The sequence below is a fragment of the Balaenoptera physalus genome (genome assembly GCF_965194825.1).
Source record: "Balaenoptera physalus genome assembly, chromosome: 13".
Classification (NCBI taxonomy): domain Eukaryota; kingdom Metazoa; phylum Chordata; class Mammalia; order Artiodactyla; family Balaenopteridae; genus Balaenoptera; species Balaenoptera physalus.
In genome coordinates, this window is record NC_138892.1 from 25466058 (window position 1) to 25490818 (window position 24761).

General features: G+C 42.4%; 2 protein-coding genes across 4 annotated transcripts in view; one reads left to right on the top strand and one right to left on the bottom strand.

Moving 5' to 3' along the window:
- The window catches only part of AMDHD1 (amidohydrolase domain containing 1), a 22503-nt gene extending 10034 nt beyond the window's left edge, over positions 1 to 12469 (bottom strand). For all 3 annotated transcript variants that reach the window (XM_082419476.1, XM_082419475.1, XM_082419477.1), the window contains exons 1-6: positions 12240 to 12469; positions 10371 to 10477; positions 8916 to 8980; positions 6660 to 6937; positions 4356 to 4581; positions 3254 to 3378 (exon numbers count right to left, since the gene is read on the bottom strand). In XM_082419476.1, the coding sequence (XP_082275602.1) occupies positions 3254 to 3378; positions 4356 to 4581; positions 6660 to 6937; positions 8916 to 8980; positions 10371 to 10477; positions 12240 to 12376 (938 nt within the window). In that variant the 5' untranslated portion in view covers positions 12377 to 12469. The remainder of the gene's footprint in view (positions 1 to 3253; positions 3379 to 4355; positions 4582 to 6659; positions 6938 to 8915; positions 8981 to 10370; positions 10478 to 12239) is intronic.
- Positions 12470 to 12478: 9 nt separating this feature from the next.
- Positions 12479 to 24761, top strand: part of CCDC38 (coiled-coil domain containing 38) — a 43715-nt gene continuing 31432 nt past the window's right edge. Inside the window, exons 1-5 of the mRNA XM_082419568.1 lie at positions 12479 to 12690; positions 19766 to 19931; positions 21392 to 21456; positions 23603 to 23766; positions 23878 to 23958. Of these exons, the coding sequence (XP_082275694.1) occupies positions 12646 to 12690; positions 19766 to 19931; positions 21392 to 21456; positions 23603 to 23766; positions 23878 to 23958 (521 nt within the window). The 5' untranslated portion in view covers positions 12479 to 12645. The remainder of the gene's footprint in view (positions 12691 to 19765; positions 19932 to 21391; positions 21457 to 23602; positions 23767 to 23877; positions 23959 to 24761) is intronic.

Consider the following 24761-nt stretch of genomic DNA (forward strand, 5'->3'; position numbering starts at 1 on the left):
ACATTTCTGAGTCTGCCGTTCTCCTTGCCTAGAATATCCACCCCTCCCTGAAATGCATTCATATTCCCAGGCCCAGCTCACATCTCGCCCACCCATGCTCACTTTCCCTGGCCACTCAGCCAGAAGTGATTATCCTTTTCATTACGTCTATAGGTCTTACTGTCTATTCATTTATCATGTTTCATATGCTTAGACTGCAAATTCCGTGAAGGACCATGTGTGTCTTATTCACCATTGTGTCTCTAGTACCAGCACAGTGCCTAGTATTAATAGCTGATCGATTATGTTTTGTTAAAGGAATTCTTTAATTTTTTATTATTGTGTTTGCATTGCACTTCAGTTTTATTTTCTCCTCAAAATACAGGGACTTCTTGGCAGCCTCAATGAAAAGCATATGGTATCTAACACACGGAGATCAATAAAACTTGCCTGGTCATTAGTTCAGCCAGTCATTCTAAAACCATCCCATTAGTGAAAACTCTGTGCCACGTACTAAAGCCTCAGAGTCATCCTTGAGTCGTTTCTCACAGGCCACATCCAACCCATCAGAAAATCTTGTTGGCTCCCCCTTAAAACTATATCCAGAATCCAACTCATTTTTATATCCCTCTGCTACCACCTTGGATCCAAGTCACCATCATTGCTTGCTAGGATATTTGTTAAGACCATCCTAACTGGCTTTCCTGCTTCTACCCTCAAGCCCCTTAAAATATATTCTCTTCCTAGCAGCCAGAGGGATTTTTTAGAAAAATAAGTTAGATCATGTCGCTGTGTTTTTAACCACTCTCAGTGGCTTCCCGTGGGCTTCCTGTCTGCACCATGAACTCAGCCCTTCAAGAACTGCCCCTCTTTCTGGCCTCATCTCCTATCTCTCCCTGCCTGGCTTGTGCCTCTCTGGCCTCACTCTGTTGTTCCTCAAATACTCTCAGTGCATTTCTACCCCTGCACTCACCGTCCATCCACTCAGAACACTCTTCTAGTTATCCCAGCTCCTTCCCCCAGATATGGCTTGCTCCCTCACTTCCTGGAGGTCTCTGCCCAAATGTCCCCTCCTCCGAAAGCCTTCCCTGACCACCCTAAAAACACAGCACCCTCCCCTCAAACACTCTATCCTCTCGCCTCACTTGGATTGTTTTCACAGCACCAAGCATCACCTGACATTTTCTGTGTTCATTGGTCGGTTTGCGCATTGTCTGTCTCTCCCCATTAGAATGTAAGCTCCTTGAGGACAAGACTCTATTTTACTTGTGGCTGGATCCACAGTGCCTAGAACAGTGCCTGACAAGTAGTGGGCCCCCAACACGCGTGTTGAATACAGAAATTAATCAAGGATTGGGGGTACAGAGGTGACACTTGCCCTTGAAGCATTCCCAGTCTACGACAGGCAGTTTCCAGGACCACTTAAAATAGTGTTTCTCTGCTAGGACAATGTGTGAGAGAGGTGGGTGAAGCAGAGATACAGAGTGAGGAAAGGGTAGACGTTAAAATTTCCCTGCCGGTCACTCTGATGGCCTCCCCTCCCTTTCCCGAACTACTCAAGGAGGAAAAATATATGTATGTACAAGGCAGTAAAATTATAAAGGGGGCTCCAGATAAACTAAGGTGAATGTGTCCTGAATAAGTTTAAATATTATACACAAAGATGCATAAAATAATGATTAAAAGAAGCCCTTGAGTGGCATAAGGCAATGGTTATTCTGGAAATGAGAGTCAAGGGAGTTCAGGGCGCAGCTGGGAAACCTGCAGGTTCCTCCTGATGGAGAGATCAGAGAAATACAGAAACAGAGAAGCCAGGGAAGAGCGTGGCCTTCTCTTTGGTTGCCCCTGTCATCCAAACAGGATGCTAAACCCATCTTGTGGTGACGGCACGTGGCAGCTGCCACTGGCATAGGGACAAAGTTCAGACTTTTAATGCTGAACTGCCCTCCAGCACCACAAGTCTCAGATTTTTGCTCTGTCTTAAGAGATTCAAGGTGAGTTAAAGGAATCCTTTTCTTCTGTAAAAACTTATTCCTTGGGTGGTGGAAAATTAACCAGATTAAGTCTTGATTGATGACTCTGATGACTATTGAGATTTGCAAGAAAAGCAGCTGATCATACTGAGAATGGTTATTGATGGATATTTCCTGACGGTAACCTACATTATATCTACTCTTTAAGAGAATAGTAATAAGAGAAATGTATAATATTTTATATATATGTGTATAAAATCATAATAAATTTGAAAAAAGCACTGTAATATTCCTTTCTTCTCCCTTATAAAAGTTACTTGAACCTGTTTTTCCAATCCCTCAGGCAGAGTTTCTCAATTGCAGCACAATTAATGTCTCAGACTGGATGATTTTTTGTTGTAGGAGGTTTTTCCGTGCACTGTAGGATGTTTAGCATCATCTCTGGCCTCTACCCACTAGATGCCAGTGACACCCCCTAGTTGTGACAACCAAAAATGTCTTCAGATGCTGTCAAATATCCCCTGAGGAGCAAAATCACTCCAAGTTTGAGAACCACTGTCCTAAGGCCATAACTGTGGAATCATGCCCCTCCCCACAAAAAACCATGTATCACAACCGCAGAGAAAGCACCCAGTCCTAAGAGGAAATCAACTGCTTCTTGAATGCTGGACCTTCTGACCACAAATTCGGTGGCTGTCATGGAAGTGGTTCAATGAGTCAGGAGACCTCAGGTCTCATATTTGAACTGGAGCAATGGCCGTGATAAAAGATGGACTACATGGGCTCAATCCATTGAGGGCACACAGCCAAAGCCCCGGGGAGATGCCACAAAATATACTTAGACATCTCCTCTTTCCTCCCACTCCCAGGGTTTATGAGGATTATGGTCCCCACTTATATCCTCTTAGAAAGCAGCTCATTCAGATTCAGAATACTGTGAAATATCCCTAATATCTTATGCACGTTTTTTAAAGTATAAAGCCTATATCACTATTTTCTAATTATAGAAGTAATGCATATTGCTTTTTAATTGGAAAATTCCAAAAATGAGGAAGAAAGAAAAAGAAAGCACCACTCTCCCCAGTAATCCCACCACTCAAACACAATTTGGGTCTAAGCTCCTTCCTCGGGGTAATTCATTACAAATATCATACCAGTATTAGCATCTTCCATGAGATAAGTTTTCCTGATCTGCACTTTTAAGGGATTTGTAAGGGTGATGAATATTTGGGCATCTTGGAAGTCTGTGTCTCCACAGCTTATACTTGCAGCTCTCATGTTGCGGGGAGAAACAACCTCACCTCAGCATGTAGGCCGTGGTGGGCAGGAGGACAGCAGAGCACCTGGCCGCTGCCATGGCAGCAATGCCTTCATCACTCACTTCTTCCAGGTGACTGATTGCCTTGGCTCCCAGTTCCACCCCGAGCTAAGCAGAATGGGCAGAGAGACAGAGAGAAGTTTCACCAACAGCAACAACAAATCGATAACATGCCAGCAAATGGTTTTTCCTGCAAAAACAAACAGCACTCTATTATTTTCTTGCCAACTACCTCTCAAGAGCACAAGCTCGGTGATCTGAAGTGGGCAGTGTTGTGAAGTGGATCCAGAGATATTTAGGAGGAGAACTGGGAGGACTTGCTGGTTAGCTGAAATGCAGTAGGTGAGGGGGAGGGAGGAGTCAAAATGATATTCAGGGTCTCAACTTAGGCAACAGATGGATAATGGCATCATTCACTGGGGCAGGAAACACAGGCAAGATTTGGACGTGAAATTAAGAGATCATATTGGACGTGTGGTGGTCGAGACACATGTAGAGTATCTACATCTGTATTTATGCCCCAAGGGCAGTTGTTTATGTAGCTCCAGGGCTTAGAGGAAAGAGCTAGACCCCCAACTGCAGGGATTTTGTGCGTCTTACTGCTGAATTCTCAGTGCCTAGGAGAGTGCCTGGCACACAGCAGATACTCAAATATTTGTAGAAAGCATGAATAAATTAATCTGGAAAAGACATATAGATTTGAAAATCATCCTGTGGCTATTAATGGTATGCTCCACTAAAAGTCCTCTGGATGCTGCCACAGAAAGACCCTAGAAGCTACATGTGGAATTAACAGACTGAGCTAGGGTGGCTTTGTGTGCAGATCAAAATAGGTTGTGAATTTAGTAAATGAGATCACAAAGGTACTTCTTTTTTCTACTAGTATCACCAGAAGGAAATAATAAAAATAAATGATCAGCAAAAAAGTCTGGGATTCCAAGGCTCAACCGCACCAACCTGCACATATTTCAAACAAATTTCCCCATTCTCTCTCTTTTCAGAAGGTTACTCCTTCCTTTGAACAAACTCATTAAGTTTTCCACAGCACGAGTGTTGACAAAGGAAAAGCAAAAGGTCACCCATACCTCAGCAGCCTTCATTGGGTGGAGTTCATCCCCATGGAAGTTAATCTGTAACCCTATATCTTTCCCACTTTGAAGAATCCTTCTGGTGGAATCGAGATCAAAGACGCCCTTCTCACAGAACACATCTATATTGTCAACGTGTATTTCTCCATTTCTGCCAAGTTCCTTCAGCTTTGGGATGTGGTTATTGATGATGTCATCAGCGGCTTCAGCAGCAGTTTTTCCTCTGAGGGAAGAAGAAAGTGAGATTACCGTTGGCAAGTTTGTTTTTTTTTTTTTAATTGGAGAAAGGGTTTTTTTGGCACTTGGAGAACCTGAGAAATTGTAGGTAAATGACCCCAAGCCTCAGAAAGGTAAAGAGAAGATCAAAGCTATAACTCAGGACTCTTAGCAATCAGGTTGAGCCTACATAGCAGAGGTATTGATAAGACTTCTGTACACACTGACCCTATAGGCAGAGACTCAGATGGTTCATCCATTCTGGCACATCTGGGGTGCCTTGGGAATGCCTGGCTGAAAAATTGAATCTTCTTGTCAAGGACACATAGAGGACATCCTGGATGCTTCCCTGACAACCCAAACGTGAGCCCCTTACCTGGGCCAAGCTATTACCCTGACTTTTTCTTCCTCCACACTGTTTCTAGAAGCATCTGCCTAAGGCTTTCTGTCTCATCAGACATAGGGGAGGAAGATAGTAGGAGGCCCTGAAATTCTTTCTAAGATTCTGGGGTTGTTATACATGAGAAAGGTCTGGGCTTTTGAAGTCAGACACAGAGCTGCGCCACTTGCTAGCCATATAACTTTGGACACATGATGTAGACGTCATTTGGTATCCTCTGGGCCTCAGACTTTATCTTCGGGGATCAAGATCAGACCTCAGAGGCTCACTGGCAGATGGAGAAATTTTCTGTAAAACTTCAGCCTTGTATTTGGCACACAGAAGGCTCTCAGCAAAAACCATCTGGGTGGGTAGATAGAGGTGGACTCTGAGGGGACAGGTACTTATATATGCTGTTTCTAATTCTCGAGACAACCACATAGGATAAGGGTGTTATTTAGCTGATTTACAGATAAGCAATTCATGTTCAGAAGAGTTAAGTGATCAAAACTTAATTCAAAATCACCCAGCTGGAAGTAGCTAAGCTAGACTCGAACCCAGGTCTGGTGTCCCTCCAAAGCCTGAGACTTTTCTGCCATGTCACATTGTCTTTCCTACTAAAAAAAAAAAAACAGACTATAATAGACAGGATATCCCAAAAGTCTTAGTGCAGTTTCAAGCCATAATAATTTCAGAAGCATAAATGCTAAAAACATACAACAAACATCATTGGAAATGTTAAGTATTTATATTTCTTTTCTACTTAGTTCTGTAAATCTTTCATAATAATTTCAATGTTAATTTTTTTAGTTCCTTTGATTAAAGATGGTAAATGAAATATTAACATTAAAATTTTATTTTTCAAAGTTCACAGAAATAAATGTAAAAATTTTTTAAATGATTAACCTTAAATGATTTAATTATTAATATGATTTAATTAAATGGGCTATTTATGTGATTAAACCATTTTTGTAAGCCTGCAGCATTTATTATCTAAGTTAGTTATCACAACTTAAAACTGCACTAAGACTTTGGAGACGCCCTGTGAATTTTCAAGTCCTGGATTTCTTTTGGATCGTTTGGTTCTGGGACTGAGGGCCTGCTGACCTAGTAATTCCGGGACGGATGAAATGCAGAAGCAGAAGGGGAGAGAATTCTCTATAGCAAATCCATACAGGAGGAACTTTTTAGATAAAGAGGAAAGCTGAAAAAAACATTTACAGCAATAAAACAAAAATGTTTGCTGCTAAACAAGCAAACAGATGAACAAAAATAAAAACCTCCCTAAGTCATCTTGACTTCAAGATTTGATCTACCTCCCATGGAGTGTTACTCAGTTCCTGAAGTGCCTTTGTGCTCACTGTCATGGGAAACTATTTAAATTCATATCTGTCATTTTAAAGGACCTATCAGGGGAATTTCTTTTTGTTAACCAAGAGTTTTGAACATCTCCTCTTCCTTCACTATTAAGGAACTTGCAAACGGATGGGTCTGGTGGGGCCCGCCTTCCTAAACCCACGTGTGTGAGATGCCTGAAGGTTAGAATCAGAGCACCTTTCCAAAGGCTCTAACTGGTCCCTCTGCAAGAGCTAATGTGCTGGTGCACCTTCACTCCCTGGAGAACGCAGCCCCACTAAGGCACCACATGAGCCCTTCTGCGTTCTCACTACCCTGAGTTAAACCCCGGTCCCTTCGGCTGACGTTACTTTGGCACCGAGTGAGCCCCGCAGTAAGTGGCTGAGATGCCGATGTCCAGCTCCCGCCGGGCGCGCTCAATCACGCGTAGCATCTTGAGCTCCGTCTCCAGGTTGAGGCCGTATCCGCTCTTGCATTCCGCCAGCGTCGTCCCCGCCCTCATCATGCACCCAAGCCGCTGCCGGAAGGAGCTGAACAGCGCCTCCTCCGAGGCCTGGCGCGTGCGCTCCACCGTGAAGTTGATCCCTCCTCCAGCCTGGTGGATATCCATGTATGTGGCTCCTGCCAACTGAACACACGGTTCACCCTTAGGTCTGCAAAACGCAGGGAGGTTGCAGGCAGGTCTACAGAACCTACGTACAGGGGTGATATTCGACATGACTGACAATCGACATGGCACAGGCACCAACCGATCAGGAAGGATGGTGGGGCACACAGCTCTGGAAGTCCCTACTCTGCCGGGGTGGTGGGGAGTTGCAGGGGTCAGAGGTGTTTCAGGAAGGGACTGGGGTGGCAGAAATGGGAGATGTGGGGAGGACTTGGGGCCTCAGGCTAGCGACAGTTTACCAACAGGTACAAAAGTATTTCGGTATTTTAACAACCCAGTCAGTCCCGGTGTGTACCAGCTAGTCTCAGTACCTATGAGAAAGCAAAGCTTAGGCGATTAGGGACCTCACTGTGGTTATTCAAGTCCCCACTAGGAGACCCAGAGCATTTCCACCCCTCAGTATTTGGCCACCTAGAGTTTCGGGCCTGACCTCTGTCACTCAAGCAAATAAAGAGGCTCTTTCTGGGATCCCACTGGACCCCTGTTACTCTGGGCAGCAAGGAGTGTGTGGTGCAAACAAAGTGTGCCGGCCTGGGGGGCTCCCTTAGTCACACCCTTCCCTTCTGTTCTTAATTCTGTCACGTTCAAGTTATTGCAAACTCGAGCTTTTAAGGAAAGTTTCAATGGTTTTATAATAAATGATCTTTGTTCATTTCGTGTTAAAAAAAAAAAAACCTGATGGGTTGGGCCCTTTTTGCATCACTTTCTGCATCATAGAATGAGAGAATTGGACCGTAAATCTCTAAGGTTGATTTTTGGCTCTGAAATTCAATGACTTAATAAAGCCTTAAAAACAGTTCTAGATTGTTGAGAAAGGTAGACAGTTTTTGAAGAAATTTTTTCTTTTTCTGAAATAATCCAATTTAGCTGTTAGGCTGCACAGGTTTTTAAAAAACAGTGTGAAGAAAAGACATGGAGGGAACAACCTAAAAAGGCTACGTACTGTAGGATTCCAACTCTATGACATTCTGGAAAAGGCAAAACTATGGAGACAGTAGAAAGATCAGTGGTTGCCAGGGACTGGGGGGAGAGGGGGATGAATAGGCAGAGCAGAGAGGATTTTGGGGGCAGTAAAATTACTCTGTATGATACTACAATGGTGGGGGCATGTCATTATACATTTGCCCAAACCTAAAGGATGCACAACACCAAGAGTCAACAGTAATGGAAGCTATGAACTCTGGGTGATAATGATGTGTCAGTGTAGGTTCATCCATGGTAACAAATGTACCACTCTGGTCAGGGATGTTGAAAATGGAAAAGGCTGTACTTTGGACAGGGGGCAGGGAGCAGTGGTATATGGGAAATCTCTATAGCTTTCATTCAATTGTTCTGTGAACCTAAAACTGCTCTAAAAAATAAAGTCTACTAAAAACAAGGAAATAAACAATGTGAAAATGGCTCAAACCAGGGATTTGAGGGTTGACTGCAGCTAATTAATGACTGACAAAGACTACAATTTATGTTTCTTAATAAGTCTCATTTTTCTGGAAAAACAGTGGGAACAATGTAAGACATTTTATTTTTGTGATTAATAATATGTTTTTCCAAGTTTGACCCCAATGAATGGTGATTTTCAAACTGTTTCCTGGAGTCCCTTCAAAGGCTACCAAGGGATGGAATGAGGAAAAGAAAAGAGAGGAGAAATTAGTGAGCAAAGCAGGTCAGCTCTATTTTAAAAGGAGGATTCGGCAGCTAAAACATCTTGAAAACTATTATACTTGAAATGACTGATAGCCCTGGGCACAGTATAAAGATTTGGTACCAAGCTATAAATTGGTTAATTTTGTTGTAATTTATTTCCATAGTCCAAGCCAGTAAAAATATCCGTTAAAAAGACATGTAGACATTTGTTGTAAAGCCTAACAGCCTACAAACTCTAGAAAAACACGTCTATATTTGTGCTTTATTTTGATCTGCCATTGTTTATTGCAGTTACCTTCATCGCAAACTCATGAACTCTTTCACCAGCCCATACTGGATGTGTGTGTGCATCCACTAAACCTGTAATCAATAAATCAAATCACGTTTAAAGTTAAGAAACAGAAAGCACTTAGACAGCAGGCAGACTCTACTATACGGTTCTTAGGAAAGCATGATGGTGGTCAGCCATCTTGGAGGAGGGTGGAGAAGGGAGAATTTGTCTGTGTGGTTCCCAGAAGACTCCCTGCATGGTTGGTCTAGAAGGCTCTAATGGAGGAGTGTGACTCAACATGATGAAAATATCCCCTAAAGAAATACAGCTCCTTTTGCCCAATAAATCCATGCTCACCAAGCAACCTTTTAAAACAGGATGTCAAATCTATTAGCTGAGCAAAACCAAGGACTATATGACCAAGGAAGAATCTGGGTGTGAAAAAGAATAACACTATCCCTACACTCAACTTTGAGCAGGAAAAGTATAAAACCAGAAAGATGAATCTTTCTTTAAGAAAGAAAAATATTTTAATTCAAGAGAAACTATAAAATGGTCACTTGAAACTTTTGTTTATCCCGGTACAATTTGGTAAAGTCTGTCCTTCCAGAACATTCAAAGTGCCTTATGGATTAAATGGCTCATTAGTGGTTCTGATCGGAGTAAAATCAAAAGTCCCTACCATATATTCTCTACCATATTCTGCTCTTTCTTATGAGGTTTCACCCTGACTTTCTCTCCTGACCCCCAAGGGCCAGATAGTAGAAGCTCTGTCAGATGCACACAGCACGCAAGTATAAATCCTAGCCTCTGTGTTTGCGCAGAACTCAAAATTTGTGAAATTTGTTTCAGAGGATGACATAAAGCCATAAAACATAGAAAATGTAGGAGATGATGGCTAATAAACTGATTCTGTTATCAATCACTAAAGATACAAATGAACTTCAGTGAAATCTCTAGGGTTTTTTGGTTTATGTTTTTTCTGCCTGGAGATGGGTCCTTTGTTTCATACTCTATACAAATTTAGAGTATATTCTGGAATTACAGAGAGCAATTTGCTGTCTTTGCCTCCCCTATGCCATGGATTAATAAAATTCTTCCAACAGCTTTTGAACCCAAACCCAGCACAGCTGTTTCTCTTCAGCATATGAGTGGGAAGAAGTGGAGTGAATGAATGCGTGTGATTCCCAGCTTGCCCTTTACCTGTTTAGAGATCTTGGGTAAGATATTTCACCCCTAAACATCAGTGTTCTAATCTGCAATGTGTAGATAATGATACTTACCTTACAGGGCAGTTCGGTTTCATTCAACATGTAAGCGCGTTTGTAAAGCAGCTAGACATTTACTAGTAGAAATTCAATAAATGGTAGCTATTATATTTTCATATTATTGTGAGACCATGTTTAAAACAAGCTACTACTCTTCCTCTTTACACTACTAAAACTGCTTTCAGGGCTTTACTGAAAAAGAGGTTAATACCTGGCAAGATGCATTTCCCGGTACAGTCAATTCTTTCTTGAAATGTTTCTTCTGAAAACTGTTTTTGGATAGCATCAGCAGGACCGATGGCTTTTATGAACCCATTTCTGAATAAAAATCAAGAAATTATTACTAACTTTGGGGGAAATATTGTGAAAATTTTGACCAATGATCATGTTATCGATGCCTTTTGGTGTCAGTCAATATTTATTGTATTTCCTTCTTGAGCATGTATCTTTGGAAATTGACTCTAGCCACATGCAAGGCAAAAAGTCAAATCAGGTGTAGCAGAGATTGCTAATTGTTCCCCAAGATCAATGTTCCCTTTTCCCACAGTGCTAGATTCCTAAATTTTAGCTGGAGGCATGACCACCCAGAATAAAGACTACCTTTCCGTGTCTCCCATCAGCCAGGTGTGGCCATGTGACTAAGTTCTAGCCAATAGGATCGTTTTCTCTGCCTACTTCCTACTGGCTGGAATGTAGACACCATAATGAGAGATGGCACAGCAATCTTGGACGTTGGAGTGCCTGTGAGCAAGAGGGCAGTGCTCAGCTGAGCAAGACAGTAGGGGTCTGGATCCTCAGAACTCCGTGGAGTATGGCCATCAACTAGCCCTAGGTTCCTACATCCATGCAATTCTGTTACCTCATTTTAACAAATTTTTGACGGTAACACTGGGGATGTTTTTATTCCTTCGTTAATTAAAAACAAACACACACAGAGTCCCTAAAAGCTGGGCTCTTACACAACCCTAAGCAGCCTCAGATAAGGGATGAGACTTGTGTAATCGCAGTGCCATGGGCTCTCCAATTCAGATGGGCACCCAACCCCCATTCCCACTCCAAGTCCACCCTTCCAAACTTTGCCTGTTCTTTTATTCTCAGAAGTTTAAATGAAAATAACTGAAAATGTGCTCTCTTTCTGGTGGCTGAATCTTAATTATCTATCACCCCAAACCATCGCCATCTAAACGTTTTCTGTGGTTCTCAAGCTTTGGGGTGCAGACGAAGGGGGTGGGAGACGTGCTTTGTAAAAATTCAGATCTCAGAACTCCACCCATAGAGGTCCTGATTCAAAAGACCTGGGGATAGGTGGGGACGGGGTGGAGGGGATTGGATGAAGGTAGTCAAAATGTACAAACTTCTAATTAGAAGATAAATAAGTACTAGGGATGTAATGTACAGCATGATAAATATAATAAACACTGCTGTATGTTACTTATGAAAGTTGTTCAAAGAATAAGTCCTAGGAGTTCTGGTCACACGGAAAAAAATTTTTTCTACTTCTTTGAATTTGTATCTATATGAGAGGATGTTCACTATACTTACTGGTGATCATTTCACGATGTATGTAAGTCAAATCATTGCGCTGTACACCTTAAATCTATACAGTGCTGTATGCCAATTATATCTCAGTAAAACTTGCAAAAAAGAAAAAGATCTGGGGATAAGGGGGGGGGGGGGGCGGCGGCATCAGAAGTCTGTCTTTAAAAAAAAAATCTCAGGCCGTCTGAGGCAGGTGGTCCCCCGTCCGCACTTCAAGAAGCATTGGAGAGAACCCCTACGCCTTCAGATTGCTGCAATTATATTTTATCAGCAGAGGCGGGATCTTGATGCTCCCCAGTGGAATGTGCAGCTTGAGAGAGGTTTCTTCAACTGAATGACAACCGGAGGCGGCCAAATACATTAGCAACAGGCACCTAAAAGGCAGGCGTGCCAATGACTCCCTGGGTGCGGAAAGGCTGTTACCGCGTTCCCCTCCACAGCGCACAAGTTACAGAAAGAGCACCAAGCTGGGCCTTGGCTGACCGGTCCCCCCAGCACACGACCCGGGGCGCCCGCAGCTCCAGAGCGCGCGGCCACTTACATGCCCACCACCAGGCTGGCGCCCTCCAGCACCGCCAGGCTGCGCAGCGCGTCCCGCGCCAGGAAGCGCTCGCCGCGGGCGCACACCAGCACCACTTGCCGCGCGTTCTCCAGCAGGAGGCGGTGGCCGCCCGCCATGTCGCCGTGCACCGCAGGTCTAGCGGAGGCTGCGCGGCTCTCGCTGCGGGCGGCAGCAGGGGGTAGAGGGGGCAGGTCCGCAGGCAGCGCCGCTCGGGGCCAGCAGGGCGGGGCGGGGCCAGCAGGGCGGTCTTAGCAGCTGCCAGTCCAGACCGCCTGGGATGCGCGCCTCCCCCCACTATCGAGCCGGCAATAGGAGCACCAGCAATGAGAATGATGATTAGTAATAAACGTTATAATGGAATCTTCTCTTTCCTGGTCGCTTTGTCATGCTCTGGGTAAATGTGGTAGAGAGTCCTGTCCCTACTTTACAGGTAAGGAAACTGCGGCTCGGCGGAGGGGAGAGAGAAAGGCGGGCTGCGACGATCACGTGACCTGGCGGAAGGGAGTCACCGAGGGCGAGGGGGCCCGGAGGGGGCAGAATGGGGGAGGAGGGGGACCTGGGTAGGGGCAGGGGCCGGAACCTGGGACGGAGTCCCGGGAGGGGACAGAGTGGGGAGAAACCTCTGCCCAGAAACTCGCGGCAGGGTAGGACTCGGGGGGCCGCCCGCAGAGGGAACCCGGGGATGGGGAGGAGGGGGGGGCGTCGCTCCAGGGTCCGCGCGGCCGAGAGTACGGTGGCGGGTGCCGCACACTTTGCGGTTGGCCCTCTCCGCTCCCGTTTTCCCTACCACACGGTCCCCGAGATGAAGGGGGAGCGGGGCAGGGGAGGATAGAGCCGAGACTAAAAAATCGATTGGCGCCTTCGCCCATTTTCCCCTAACGCCTTCCTGAAGGATAGGTTGGAACGGCTCCTGAATGCAAACTTGTCGAGGTAAGATTGGTTTCAGCTCAGTGTCGCCCACCGCAACTGTATCCGGTGGGACCTGCCCTCACCAAGATTGGAGACCAAATTAAGTTTGTTTAAGGAAGATGGTCTGTAATTCTTAGCCACATCTCTCGCCTGCCTGTCAGTTGCTGTGAATACACTGGCAGGCACTGGGTTTGGAGTTTCTCAAATATTTTATTTTGTTTATACACTTTTATTAGAAGCTCTGTGTTAGGCCTGGTAGGACATTCAAAGATAGGAAGGCCCTTTCCCTGCCCAGCAAAAACTTTACAATCAAAAGGAAGACACTTTATGGACGCAAATAACATATGATAAAAGAAAGCTGCGGCCAGCAAACCCACAAAATCTAAAAGTCCATTTTTTTGTCACTATAAAGCCATTTAAAAACGAAGAACAGAAAGCAAAATCTCCTTTAAATGAACACAATAAATACGAATATACTTAAGCTTCATATTATGGCCATGAAAGAGACAGATCAGACAGGTAGGAAAGAGAGAAGAAAAAAGAAGAGGGGCGGAGAATTAAATAGATAATGTGAATAAAAGAGACCCTAAAAGGGAAAAAAATTCATAGATTACTCACAGCTCAGACACACAATCAGAAAGAGATGTGAGTCTTTCACAGTTTTAAAAAGAAAGGTATAATATATACAGAGAAATAATACTATAAGAGAAGTATAAAATCCTAACGGAACTTTTTGGCCAACCCATAGAAAAGTGGAAAATTGGGGCTTCCCTGGTGGCGCAGTGGTTGAGAATCTGCCTGCTAATGCAGGAGACACGGGTTCGAGCCCTGGTCTGGGAAGATCCCACATGCCGCGGAGCAACTAGGCCCGTGAGCCACAATTACTGAGCCTGCGCGTCTGGAGCCTGTGCTCCGCAACTAGAGAGGCCACGATAGTGAGAGGCCAGCACACCGCAATGAAGAGTGGCCCCCGCTCGCTGCAACTAGAGAAAACCCTCGCACAGAAACGAAGACCCAACACAGCCATAAATAAATAAATAAACAGTGGAAAATAGAAACACATAAAGTCACTAATTCATAGAGAAATATTAACATTTTGTTTATCAAATTTCTGCTAAAGACTTGAATCTGCTACATTTTGCAATTATAGGCATATTTGCAGATTTTGCAATTAGAGGTATAAACTAAGCATGGGGTGAAATTTTAGGAACATAGAAGGCTTTGGGGTTCAGTAAACTTGTCATAATCACACTTCTGTAACTTATGAGCTATTTGACCTTGGGCAATTTACTTAATTTCTCTAAGCCTCATTTTCCTCATCCATATCATGGGGATAATTGATTCTACTTTATGGACTTGTTTGAGCTTTAAATAAGATGAAATGTAAATCACTCAGCCCAGTGCCTAGCTCTAAAGAAGTATTGTTATTATTATTATTACTATTAGTTTATTTTAATCCTGCTATTTGTCTTGCTGGTCAATTAAGTTAGAAGATTTGATTTCAACCAATAGTCCTTCAAAGAATGTACCATGTTCTTAAAGCTTACAAGCTCTTGGTAAGTCTAAAAGAAATCATACTTTTTCTTCATGGGAATTTGTATCTGTGGGTGAACTGAGTGTATCCGATTACAGTCCAGATAGACAACATTCCCCAAAAAGCCCCTGCAAACAAGAAGTTTGTAGAAGCAAGAAGGTTAAGAGTGGACTTCTCTCCTCCAGTCACTGTTAAATAATTATAGAGGGGTGAGGATAACACATTTTTCCTCAGAAGTAACCAGCATCCCTGTAGCACTCCTTGGTTTACAAAGTACTTTTCACATCATGGGACTCAAATTGGCTGATTTCTTTCCCCTACTCTTCCTTCCTCTTGAACTCCAGTAATATTTTCAGTTTGCAAAAGGTGCAGTCAGAAATGTCAACAGAAAAGCCCATACCAAATAGCTAGCTTGACGCCAGCAGGTCCTTAAAGGTCAAGCTGAAGGTAATTTCCTCACCATCACGCTCTGCTTCTGACCTAATGAAAAGAGGCAGGTCACAGAGCAGGCCAAGGACCTAGTGGCCCCCGGCTTTCCTGTAAATAAAAAATTGCTAGTGCTGGTCTCCACGCACTATCCCAGGACACAGTTCACAGCCCTTTCTCCTAGTATTTGTCCAAGTGGGCGGAATGAGGTGGGAAAAACTTGAAAGGCATTGAGTCTGAGAGAATCTGTCTAAATCTTCATTTGCACGTGGGGGACAAACAGAGCTTTCTATCTCCTAATGAGAGAATCTGCAAATCCATTTTCACTGAATTGTAGAGAGAGTTGTCGAGAAAATCAAACACAAACTGCTTCAGATAACATGTGCTAGATATTGTTATTGTGAATTCATTTAGAATTGGTCTAGGACTTTAGGTTTGGACACTATAAAACCCCATTCCTCTTTCTCCACTTCCACAAAGATTGGAATAGTAAGAATCAGCCCTAAGGTGAGTCAGAGTCCCCAGATTTGTATGGATATTGGTGGTCAATTCCTCTCAAAGGACTGGGTTTCAATAACTTTAAGTCAGGGTTCCTTAGGAAAGCTAGTTGTCAGTTACCTCTCCTGTTCTTTTCAAGTGCTGTGCTTATTCACAAGACAAAGTGGACCAGAAAGAGGACAGATCTGGATATCTACTCTGAAAAAAGTATAAGCAATTATTTCCTTATCAGTCTATCATGAGTAGGCACTTCCCATACATTATCTGTGCTTGGAAATTGCAACAAGGCTGTAAGAAAGGTATTAGTATCCATACTTGATAGAAGCAGCAGCTAAGGTGCGCTGAGTTTACTCGGGTAGGCCTAAGAGAAAGAGCTGGGTGGAGTCAGAGGCAGGATTCAAACCTGCCTGTTCCCAAAGGCCAGGGTCTTTCCACAGTGCCATTCGTGCTGCCCCTACGATGACACGCATCAAAGGACCTGACTCAGCCTTTTATATAATGTAGTGACCATGTGTGATTGCATAATGTTAGAATAATGCAAGAATTAAACCAACCAGCATGGTGTTCACTTGGAAGAACAGTATATTTTATACCCACATCCCCTTAGATCTCTAATATTGATAGATACCTCAAACTTACCATGTTCTAAACTGAAACTTTGCTCTTCCCACCCACCCCTTCCCCCAGAGACAGCCTTCTCTGTCTCTGTTGATGGCAACTTCATTCTTTATTTCCTGGGCTCTTTATCTCATACCCCACATCCAAACCATCAGCCAGTCATGTAGTCTCTACTTTCCAAATATATATAGAATTTGACCGCCTCTCACCACTTCCACTACTATCCCAAGAGACCCGATAAGCTCTTGCCTCTTAATGGCTGTAACCTCCCAACAGGTCTCCCGATTTGACCCTCAACCTCTGCTATAGTCTCTTCTCAGCTCAGCAGTCAGAGTGATTCATTTAATGATCTTTATTCCACTGAGTAAATGACCTACAGGGCCCTTGTTGTCTCTTTGACCTTGGCTGTCAATCCCCTTCGTTCACTGTGCTTAAGCTCCACTAGTTTCCTTGCTGTTTCTCAAACACACCAAGTATCTTCCCTCCTTGGAGTGCTTTCTCCATGAGCTTACACTTATATAACACTTACTGTGCTCCTGATGCTGTCCAAAGGGCAGGACATATGCTAACTCCGCTAACAATCCCACAAGGTAGGTGCTATTCATACCAACTCTTTTGAAAGGTGGGGAAATTGAGGGGTGAGGATGAAGGAGCATAATGAGAGCCCATGCTCTTAATCACAAGCCTGTGCTGCCTCTAAAACTGATGGCTTGCAATCACACACCACCATTTTCAATCCCTGGTTTTCTGAGCTCTTTATCTTTTTCATCCATCAGAAGTTGGATTTGTACATGTATTTTAGATGTGAATTTGCATGCATTTGCTGTGCAATCCAACAACATTTTCCCTCTCGTTTGGGTACAGAGCCTTTGTTTAGTCATTCTGCTATTTTTATTTTGCACAACAAAGACATTCACCAGCTTCTACTTATTTTTCCTGGTTGGTACACCATATTGGTTTAGTTTGGGAACTTTATGATCCCTTCCTAAGCATGGCTGGTTCTCTTCTTCTCCTTTATGTTCATCACCAACCCTTCATTAATCAATAGGGGGATTAATACATATGGAAATATAGAAGTATAACAACTTCTAGGGACTACTGATTCTCTTTACGTGTACTATGAATTACCCAAGAGATGGACTAAGAGCAGACGTCTGCCATTAGCAATTGGCTTAGAGGAATGAGAACTTCCAGTTTTTCTATGAGTGAAAAAGTGCCAGAACCCATGGATAAAGATGTTGCAGAAAGACTTTTAGGATAAAGGGAATGAGAGTAGGGATGAGGAAGGGAGTGAATTTAAATAGATAGAAGGATTGAAGAGGGGGGAAATGTGACAAGAAAGAGGTGAGCAGAATCTTAAGAGTGGGGATGAGTGCTGAGCATAAATTTAAGAAAATCTCCTACAAATCTTTAGTATTAGCCATCCAAGTTCCAAATACATCAACCCAACAGATTGTTATCAATTTTTCACCAACCTTTCTTTTCTACCTGTCAGAATGAACCTAATGCCTGTGAAAAAACTTCAGTCATCTGGAAAAGTATAGTATCAATGTTGTAGGTTTTTATTAATATTTTCTCTTTTAGACGCTTTAACATAGTTTCTTTTTCTCCTGTTCATCTTTGTGTTTATAGTCACTAGAAGTAAAATCACAGGCTAATTAGTAATTATTAGCACCTGGTAGCTCCCACGTACTGAATTCATCCTGTATTCTAGGCATCCTGCTTGGTTGTTTATGTACAACCTCACTGAATCCTCATGAAAGCCTTAAGAGGTGGAACTGTTATTCCCATTTTATGGAAGGAAACTGAGGCTCAGATATGCTAAGGGATTAAAATGTAGGCTCCATGAAAACAATGGTTTTGTCTTTTTTTGTTGTTGTTCTTTTAAAAAAAAATTGCCCTCTCTCCAGCACCCAGAACCGTGCCTGACACACAGTAGGCACAAATATAGTTTGAATGTTAAATGAACTTGCTTACACATCTGTAAGTACCAAATCAAGATTCAAAATCAGATTTGTCCACTCCAAAGTCTGCATTCCTGATCACCTGCTACAGTGCTGCTGGAACATTTGGGTCTTAAACGTGACTCATTGAGATTACGGAGGCTTATGTCAATATTTAAACGGGCAGGACTTCCCTGGTGGCACAGTGGTTAAGAATCCGCCCGCCAATGCAGGGGACACGGGTTCGAACCCTGGTCCGGGAAGATCCCACATGCCGTGGAGCAACTAAGCCCGTGCGCCACAACTACTGAGCCTACGCTCTAGAGCCCGTGAGCCACAACTACTGAGCCCATGTGCCGCAACTACTGAAGCCCACGCACCTAGAGCCTGTGCTCTGCAACAAGAGAAGCCACCGCAACGAGAAGCCCGCGCACCGAAATGACGAGTAGCCCCTGCTCACCGCAATAAGAGAAAGCCCGCATGCAGCAACGAAGACCCAACACAGCCAAAAATCAATAAATTAATTAATTAAAACAAAAAAAATTTAAATGGGCAGCCTGAGATAGGATGTTTTGTCCCATTGTTCCTGTTGTGAGCACATCCTTTTATATAAACTCCTGAATATCCTTTTTCCCTCAAATGAAAACATCATTGCTATTTTTTTCATTGTAAAAATTACATAAGCTCATTGAGAAATTTGAATGATACAAAAAATATATATAAAAATCTGGACAAGGATTAGGGTGAGGCAAGTGAGGTACTTGCCTTGGGTGCAAAATTTACGGGGGAGGCAAAAACTCAGCAATCAGAATAAGCAACATTTTAATTCACTATTGTAAGAAATTAAAATTAATGCAAAAAAATCCATGATGAACAAAATATCAAAATTTTAAATAAAGACAAGATCAGTGGGCTGGGACGAAGGTGTGGCAAGTAAGGCACTCACTCTCAGGGTCATACAAGTACAGAAGCAGATCCATGGTTTGGATTTCATGAGGTTTGCTTTGCTTATTACTAGAAGTAAAGGTTGATTACAAAAAATTGTTTAAATCCTAATTAGAATGAGGGGGAAAAAATCTAGAAATGCTTACTAACCAATTCAGCTGTGAGGTGATGGTTTTCTGCATGTGTTCTATAGTTTGAAAGTATCCGATATTGAGAAAAGATTCAAGAAATGGGAAGCCTGATTTTTTTTAATGTCTACTGGGGAGGTCCATTTGCTCTCAAGTTTTCAGTTCCACAGAACCAATCCTTTCAAATCGGTGGAATCTCCAAGAGACCCACATTTTGAGCAAGACGAGATCGTGAAAATAAAACCAGAACACTTTCCAGTCTCCTGTTCGTGAAGTTTATGTTTAATCAAGGTTGAATGTTCCTATCTTTGTGCTCAGCTTCATATGAGAAGGAATTGAAAACTGGCACAATCCTTCAGACAAAAGAACTTGAAGTTGCTTGTTTAACGAATTAGTAATGAGAAAAGGGCTTGTTGCAGATGATAATTTTATATACAATCACTATTTTAACACAACATTATTTTTGTATATTAGAAATTCTGTTAAACTTTTTCACTTGGGCAGGAAAAATTTATGAACTGCAGCATGAAAATCTACCAAAAGTCTACTTTTTCATCCCGAATGAAGAATCGTTCACACCTGGGCCAAATAGGAATCTTCGCTGACACAGGTGGTACCTCAACTGAAAAACTGGGGCTAGATCCCACTCTTATTCTCAGATTAACAGAAGGTAAGGCTAAATTACTGTTTGATTAAGAATATTGTTTTGAATATTTACTGTTAATGTTAGGTTTGGGGGCTTTTCTGGAGGTGAGAAAAACAAAGTATGCAGTCTCATAATATGGTAGGGGGTCTTTGTAAACGGGGGTTGAGAGTTGGGAGAAAATCTATTTTAAATAAGAAAACATACCTTTTCCAAGAAATAGGCTTGGGCTTCCCTGGCGGTCCAGTGGTTAAGACTCCATGCTTCCACTGCAGGGGGCGCGGGTTCCATCCCTGGTCAGGGAAGTTCAGCGGCTGCAAAGTGCGGCCAGGGAAAAAAAAAAAAAAAAAGAAATAGACTGTGACTCATTTTCGTGGCTCTAAGGAAGAAGGTCACGGCCAAAATGATACAGTATTAGAGCTATTAGCTCTGGCCTTTTACACTCAGTTCTACCTTTTACACTCATCTCATTTCAGATGTAGAAATACAGAGACTTTCTAAAGAGGAGCCTTGACTGTCCAGGCCGTAAAACTCTTATGTCCAGAATCGGGAAGCTCATAGAATTAAGCAAGTTTGCCTGTTGTTGAAAAAAACATAACCTGTTTTAATGTTCTTTGAAGGCAACCTGTTAAAATACTACAAGCTATTCATTATTGCTCTATGAATGAGGGCAATCTGGTCATCAAAATGTCATGGGCATTTCTTACTCATCAGATCAAGAAGTGTCTATAAATGAGATTGATAGCAGTTTGAAGCTAATGAGGTTAAAGTGGTTAATGGTACGATGATGGAGTCATAAAATCTTCCCCCAAATGTGTCTTGTCCAAATTTTTAAATTGAAAATTAAAAGGAAGGAAGGATGAACACACATGGAGTGCCCAGCATTTGCTGTGGTAACTAAAAAAAAAAATTTCTTTGGCTCCCAAAATCCATGTACTTTCCCAAATTGCGGAAAAAAAAAAAATCTTCGGAGAACAAGAAAATCACTTAGGAAAGGACTTTGAATTCAATAATTAATGTAGAAGAAGGAAGCCATGTCAACTTATTTAGAAGCTCTTGGAGGTGCATATTCTGCACTGTAATTGTATGAGAAAGAGGCAAATGCTGGGCAACACGGTGGTACCAGTGACTATACCTTTCTGCCACTTGTTAGCTGTGCAGTCTTGGGCAAGCATCTTGACATCTCTGAGCTTCAGGACCTCACATACAGGATGGGGATAGTAATAAGAACCTTACTGGGGTTATTAATAGAATTAAATTATATATTTAAAAAGTCTAGTGAAGTTCCTGGAATATGGGCATAAAATAAATGGTAGCTAATATTATTAAAGTAATTTTTCAGTGGTTAGGAAAAGGTTTATCTGAAGGTATTTTTTTTAAGTCAGATACATACTGTATGCAATAATTTAATTACATACCTTTTATTTTATACAACCTCTTTGAGGGATAATGAACCAAACCTAAGTCTATTTCAATTTTCTTTAAAGGTGCAGACACAAAAAGGACTGTCCATGAATTTATTAATGACCAGAGAGACAGATTTATGCTCGAGGTAGTTAAAATAATTTCTTTCTCCCATTAGCCGAATAGAAGACTTCCTGCATATACCTGCCAAATTTTCACCTGGACATTTTATTTTTCCATTTCATGCCCCAGATACATTGCCTCTCCTACCTTGAAGATCTAGCCTCTTCTAAACCCACTTCAGTCGGGGCTTTTCTTCTCATCATTCCACCAACACCACTTCTATTGCCAAATTCAAATGGTCATTTCACAGTCTTCCTTCTACTCACTTCCAGCAGGTATTGGCCCAGGTGATCACCCTTCCTTGAAACAGTTTCTTCAGCTGGTTTCCAGGCCTCTCTATGTCTTGGTTCTTCCACGGCACTGGCAGCTCACTCCTTCATAATTTTCTTGTTCCTCTTCACCCTGATCTCCAAATGCTGGAATGCCCAGGGCTCACACCTCACCCCACACTCTACCTACCCTCCTCCAGGCTGGAGGCTCTAAATTCCACTGCCCTGTTAACAGCTTCCAAGTTTACTTCTCTAGCCTGATCTTCTTTCCTAAACTCCAGACTCACAAACGCCAATTCCAGACTCAACAACTGTAATTGTAGTTCTTAACATCGCTACTTAGATGCTCCATAGGCATCTCAAACTTCCCATTTCCAAAGCTGCCCCTGCTATACCCTTCCCTGCCCCTGCAGATCTGAATCTCAGGCAGTGCTCCCTATCTCTGTAAACAGCAATTCCATTTTTCCAGTTGTTTATGCCAAAAATATTGGAGTTATCCTCAACTCCTCCTTCTTACAGCCCACACCCAAATATCCTTTGGAATATATATTTTTCCAAATATATCTATAATCACACTACTTTTCATGACCTCCTCTGCTGCCACTGCAGTCCGTGTTGCCAGTAGCTCTTGTGTGAATTATTGTTAGAACTTCTGAACACTGGTCTCCTGCTCCCACTTTTGCTCTCTGTAGTCAGTCTGTTCTCCACACCTGCCCCTCCTTTGCTGAAGACCTCTGGTGACTTTTCTGGTCCCCAGCTCACTCGCTCTCTGACCTCATTCCTACCACTCTCTGCTCCATCACTCTGCTCCAGCCACACTGGCCTCCTTGCTGTTCTTGGGACACACCAATCATGCTCTTTCCTCAGAACTTTTGCACAGGAGGCTTTTCCTTCTGGGAGGAACATTTCTCCCTCAGATATCTGCATGCTTTGCGTCCTACTTCCTTCCAGTCTCTGTCTAATTTTCACCATATCAGTGAGGCTTTCCTGGGCTAACCCCCTGCCCTTGCCCACTGGACCACTTATTCTCCTTTAATCGACACCCTGCTCTACTAGAGTGAATACTTCGTAAAAGCAGTGCTGTTTGTTTTGGTCACTTCTCTATCAGTACCACTTAAAACAGACCTGGCACACACTAGACACTCAGTAACTACTTGGCAAACAAAGTAATAAATGAAATATTTTGGGGTTGTAAACTTGGAGTATCTAACTTTTGGTTGTTGTTTCTTTAACGTTATCTCATTTCCATATTCTAATCCATTTATATTATAATATATGTGGCTTTGTTTACACTTTATTTTTCACGCATGGCATTAAAAACCCAAGTGGATTCTTATATTATGTACTAAAAAAAAAAAAAAAAAAGCAGCTAGCTATCAAAGTTGTATTTGGGGATCTAAACAGGGTGCTCTGAGTCTGGTTAAACAGCCCCCCCACCCCCTTGGAGGAATCACTGGAACCTGACTCTCCCACGGTACTTCCTACAGGAAAGCTTTTGTGGCTACAGACAGCCCAATTTCCCAAGGCCCAGAAAGTATTGGAGGGACACTGAATAATACTAAGTAGACTTGTTCTTTGGAGGGATATGGAACCTCCCCCCATTTTTTTTAGGCTAGAGCCTGAGGGGATACGTAGCTATTTTGATCTGCGGGACCATTTTGGAACAACATTGAGCCTCTTTATAAAAGTGAAAGAAAGGCATGAGTCTCCGTTCTAACTATCCTGAAAATAAAATCCCTACATGCAATGAAGGCCATAGCCCCAAGATTGGGCATACTATTATTTCTAATACAAGTGATCACAGAACAGGCCAGTTATTTTTCCCTTTGTTGTGAGACCGTTGAAATGTGCTAGAAATGTGGAATCATGTTTTTGATGCACTTCTGTTTTCAATATTCCTAGTATGCTCTGTCAACCAAAAGAAACACAATTCAAAAGTTTGAAAAACACGCAACAATGAAGGAAAGACAACTCATGAAAGCAGAAAAAAAGCTCGAAGAAGATGCAATGGCCTTTGAAGAGTTCCTTCGAGAAAATGACCAGAGATCTGTAGACGCTCTTAAAATGTTCGTTTTTTCACTCTGGCCAGATCGCCTTTTTCCCTCCTTCTTTCTTCTATTTAGTTTCTCAGAACGCAGCCCAATACAAAACAAACTAACAAATCTGTTTCTTTTCAGTGCAGCACAAGAAACTATAAACAAACTCCAAATGACAGCAGAGCTGAAGAAGGCGAGTATGGAGATACAGTCGGTGAAAAGGTGAGGCCGGGCATCGTCTTCTCCTCATCAAGTGTCCTTGCCGCACTGAAACCTACTTGTGCCTGGCAAGACCTCAGTGGGACTAATCCTGATCAGTTGATGATTTCATAAGTATGATCACATTTTAAAAATAAGTAATCTGTCGATCAAGGATTATCTCTACCTGGGTGCCAGGACACAGTGACCTCTGGCTGAAACATTTCTATAACTTGTTGTTACAGAAACCAAGAAATTAGTTGAAAAGAAGTAAACCAATGTTAGGGGTAAACAATAAATTATTTTCTAAGTGTCCTTTTTTCTTCATTCTAAGGCACTGTTCTTCCCCCATTTTAACATCTCTGAAATTGGGGTGCTTTTTATATTTTTACAGTCATCTTACAATTATAATTGGGAGTATTTTTTATATTTATACTTACACTTGGTTGAAACTAACTTGGTTGATATTAAAACCAGATTTATGTACCAATTTTTCTTAAGTCAATCTCCCAAGGCAGTAGAAATAAAAGCAAAAAATAAACAAATTGGACATAGGCAAACTTACAAGCTTTTGTACAGCCAAAGGAAACAACAGACAAGACGAAAAGACAGCCTACAGAATTGGAGAAAATATTTGCAAATGATGTAACTGACAAGGGCCGAATTTCCAAAAAATACAAACAGCTCGAATAAGTCAATAACAAAAAAACAACCCAATCGAAAAATGGGCAGATCTAAAGAGACATTTCTCCAAAGAAGACATACAGATGGGGACTTCCCTGGCAGTCCAGTGGTTAAGACTCTGCATTCCCAATGCAGGGGGCACA